General features: G+C 42.7%; 1 protein-coding gene across 1 annotated transcript in view; it reads right to left on the reverse strand.

Moving 5' to 3' along the window:
* The window catches only part of PHF14 (PHD finger protein 14), a 209779-nt gene extending 207567 nt beyond the window's left edge, over positions 1 to 2212 (reverse strand). Inside the window, 2 exon segments of the mRNA XM_017847064.1 lie at positions 813 to 923; positions 1436 to 2212. Of these exon segments, the coding sequence (XP_017702553.1) occupies positions 813 to 923; position 1436 (112 nt within the window). The 5' untranslated portion in view covers positions 1437 to 2212.
* Positions 2213 to 4536: the final 2324 nt, after the last annotated feature.

A 4536-nucleotide genomic window follows, 5' to 3' on the forward strand; every position in this document is an offset into this window, starting at 1 on the left:
TTTAATTTTCTTACTTTATTTAAATTTTCAAAAGAGGTGAAATTACAAATAATTTTTATTGTTCATGTTTATCAGTATTTTTCCCATAAAATATTTAAACATAATTTTATGTTTCTCAGATTCCTTCAATTGAAACTGTATATATTATATACATAAGGCACACTGAACAGAAGATACAAAGGAAAACCATACTTTTCTGTTTTCCAGTTCAGCACAATGTGAATATACCACCTTTAAAAAAAAAGTTTTTTAAATTACTAAATATAGTGAGCAAGCATGCATGACTTACACTTCAGAGATATCTGAAAGGCCCAATTCACAAGGTCCAGCACCTACTATAATTTAAAGTGCAGCTCTTACTCTGGTCAATTTTATTCTAGCAAAAGAGCTAATACACAAAAAAAGCAAAACTCCCCTAAGAGAATGTCAAGTGATCTGAAAAAAGAAGAACCCTGCTCAGGGACTATTAATGGTCCACACACCTCTCAGGATACTTTTCTACTTTGGGATATCTTTCGGTTTTTTCCTCTGTAATATAAGCATAAATGTATTACAGGTGTAAAACAGAGAAACCCTTTTGCATCTTAGGAAAAAGTCCTTCCCCTGACTGCTAATTATCTCTGAGGAAAACAGAAGCAACGATAGGTCTAGTGACAGTATCTAAAGGCAAAATGGGAAATCAAATGGACAAAATAAATGAAGTTTATGTGCTTTCACTTAAAATTGGCATTTTAATCAAAACCGATTTAAAAGTCTAAAATAAGCCTAACTCCAGAAAGCTGGGAAAGGGGAAGAGAGAAGGAAATATTTACCTGAGGCATCTCCAACTTTAAAATCACTGTCATCTGAACTATCATAATCAAGAGCTTCCAGCAGAGAAGCTGCCAAAGGCTTCACCTGCCTCCTCTTGGAGCTGCGATCCACTGTTAAGAGAAAAAAAATTACATTGTCATTCATCATCACACCAAACACGGGAGATTTGTGGTGCTAAGAGAACACAAAGATGACCTCGCGCAAGGAATTTTAGTCTAATTGAGTTCTCAGCAAAAGAGGTCAGGAGAAGGTTGGGGTGCAGAAGAGGGGTGGGGAAGGCTGGACAGCTCCATGTGCAGTTTCAGAGGCAGCTCCAGCCCTGATGCTGCCAACGCCAACTCAGGCCGGCTAAAATCGAAGCTGACCCTCTTGCCCATCTTTTCGAGATGTAGGTTCTGCACCTTACTCGTAATCCCCCACTTACACATCGTAACAGTCAATAAAACACGCAAAACCCAGGGAATAAAAGAAGCGGGCTTCACTTCCGCGGACCATGGAGGGCCAGGGTCCACCAATCCAGCTTTCCCGCAGGGTTCTCCCACTCCTGCCCTGCTCCCACCGGCCCTGACATCTAGAATGGCTGAAATGGATCCCTCGCCGCAGAGGCCTTGGACACACTTACTAAGGAATCCGTGAAGTGGTCGTTTGGAGGAGACTTAGGGAGAGGCTGCGGGAGCCCAGGCAGCGCCGAGGTCGGGGACTGGGGCCGCGAAGACAAGTCCGAAAGATGCTATTTAAAACCGGCGCGCGGCCAGCCAGACAGGGGCGCTCCCAAGAGTAGCCCCGCGGTCCCTTAACCCCCCGCCCCCCCGGCCTCACCTGGCCCTGGCCGCTCAAGCCCCTTCCCACAGCGCTCCCTGGCCGGAGAAGACCTCCGGCCCAGGCAGCGCAGTCAACCCGGCGGCCCTGGGGAGTTAATTTCTCCCGTTAAAACTAGAAAAAAAAAAAAAAGAACGAAAACTTTATTAGCCTGGACCACAAGCAACAAAAAACCCAGAAATTGCACAGCTCGAGGCTGGCTGCCTCAGACAATAGGGAAAGCAGCGACCCGGATACGGCTTTGAGTAGAAGGAAGTGAAAACACGAGGCTGAGCGCAGCCCTGAGAGCAGCAGGAGTTGAGGGCGCATGCGCAGGACTCGCCCCCGCGCACCCTTCCCGAGCAGGAGCCGAACAGAGCCGAGTGGAAGCCCAGGGAGCCTCACGGAGCCTCACGGAGCCTCACGAAGCCGAGTAGTGCCAAGCAGGAGCAGAGGTCCCCGCCAAACCAGTGCAACTCCGCCCATAAACCCCTGAGGCTCCGCCCTCTCCGCGCCTAATTCGGCTCCGGAGTCCAAATCCCTGGGAGGCCAATTTTTGTTTCTGATCTGTTTTTTAAGGATTTACTGAGTAAACTTTCCACAAAGGGATGTTTGCTACCCTAAGACACTACCAATAATTAAATAATATTGTCACCGGTAGAGGGTCGTGACTGCAAGTTGTCCAGGTTCTTGGCGTTTTTAACAAAGAATTGCACAAAACGCCCAGCAAAGCAAAGAAAGAATGAAGCAACAAAAGAACAAAAGCAGGGATTTATTGAAAATGAAAGCATGCTCTCTGTGGGAGCGACCTGAGCAGCCGCTCAAGGGCCCGGATACAGAATCCTGTTGAGTCCAAATACCCTCTAGAAGCTTCCTGTTGGCCACTTCATGCTCACTTCATGTAAATAAAGTAACGCGCAGTCTGATTGGTTGCAGAAAGAAGCCAACCAGAGGCCGAAATGAAGTTACAAAGGTCATGCTCCTGTGCAAACACTGGTGCAAAAAGCAATCAATCAGAGGCAGGGTGAAGTTACAAAGTGATATACTTCTACGGAAAGGAAGACTCCCCTGCAATCAGTCTGATTTGTTGCGGACAGTCAATTTCCCATCCGCCCTGCAGAAAAAGTGGGGGTTTGCAAAGGGAGTAGTCTTTGGTCCTTTTGTTACTTAGGCATGGAAAGTTAGGGGTTTCCTTTCATTTTAGTTCTAGGAAGTTGGCGTGAAACATCCTTAGGTTCCCTGCCTCCAGACCCTATTCTCCTGCCTCTCTCACCCAAACTATCATTGCTATGTGTCCACTCAAACTTTTCTATTGTGCTATAGAAACTTCTATTCTAAAATGTATAACCTACTTAGTAAACTTTTTTCCTTTTCAATTACCATTCTTTTACCTCCTCATCTGAAATGGAAAAGTTACCTTGCAGCACTCTCAAATGAAAACCACTCATCCTTCCATACTTCATTTTCTCAAGGTGCAGAAGTGGCATCCCATCCTTAATACTCCTCATTGGCTTTCAGATATTTATTCTTCCAGTTAAAATCCTAGGAACTTGGTTATTTTAAAAACTCCATTCTGGGAACTTCACTTCCATTCTACTTTAAACACCAACCATATCATGGACTGACAGTTTTACCTATAAAATTATAAATCAAAATATTCCACTCTTTGACAATAGCCCTTTAGATTTATTTGGAGCAATTATGCTAAATTATCTAAAAGAGAAATTCAAAATCTGGCATTCGTGTTTATGTAAAACCAATTTCTAGGAGATTTTCTGAATCAAAATGTATTAATTCATTTACCTTTAATAAATAACACCTAGTTGCTCTAGAAAAACAGTCTGTACTGCCGGGCACGGTGGCTCACGCCTGTAATCCCAGCACTTTGGGAGGCCAACACAGGTGGATCACCTGAGGTTGGGAGTTCGAGACCAGCCTGCCCAACATGGTGAAACCCCATGTCTACTAACGATGCAAAAATTAGCTGGCATGGTGGCACAAACCTGTAATTCCAGCTACTTGGGAGGCTGAGGCAAGAGAATCATTTGAACCTGGGAGGTGGAGGTTGCAGTGAGCAGAGATCATGCCACTGTACTCCTGGGTGACAAGAATGAAACTCCATCTCAAAAAAAAAAGTCTGTACTAATATATATACCATCAAGAGTGAATAAGAATTCTTTCTAGTTTTCCAAACCTGTGGCCATTGGATATCAGCATAGGACTTTTTTAACTTTTAATTTTGAAGTAATTTCAAATTTACCAAAAAGTGCAATAATAATACTGAGTTTTTGTACATCTTTCACCCAGCTACCACTAATATCAGTATCTTATGTAACCATAATACATTTATCAAAACTAAGAAACTGACATGAGTACAGTTTTGTTGACTAAAGACTTTATTTATATTTCACTAATTTTCCTACTAATGTCCTTTTTTCTGTTCCAAGATTCAATCCGGAAGACAACATTGCATTTAGGTTAGTAATCTTTTGCAATTCATGTATTGAAAGAAAGTAAGAGAAGGAAAGAAGGAGAAAAGGAGGAAAGGAAGAGAGGGAAGGAAAAGAAAGGGAGAAGAAAAGTAAAAAGAAAAGAAAAAAATTACCTAATTCCTTTTTTTGACCTGCATTTAATAAACATGGAAGGAATGGCTGGTGTCTCCCAATACCCATTGTCTCCTTTTTCTTCAAAAATGGAACCTCCAAATTTTAACTGGGCACAAGTTTCCAAAGAATAAAGACATAATATACTAACTTTCTTGATGTTGCTTGGAGTTATGCAGTTAAGTTCTGGCCAATTACATGTCAGCAGAAACAGTACATGAAACTTCCAGGAAATGATATTAAATGAAGGGGCTTGAACTTTTCCCTCCCTTTTGTGAATGCCTGTTATTTCTTTTTCTTGCCTAATTGCTCTGGCTAGAAC

The sequence above is a fragment of the Rhinopithecus bieti genome, unplaced genomic scaffold (genome assembly GCF_001698545.2).
Source record: "Rhinopithecus bieti isolate Rb0 unplaced genomic scaffold, ASM169854v2 scaffold_28090, whole genome shotgun sequence".
NCBI lineage: Eukaryota > Metazoa > Chordata > Mammalia > Primates > Cercopithecidae > Rhinopithecus > Rhinopithecus bieti.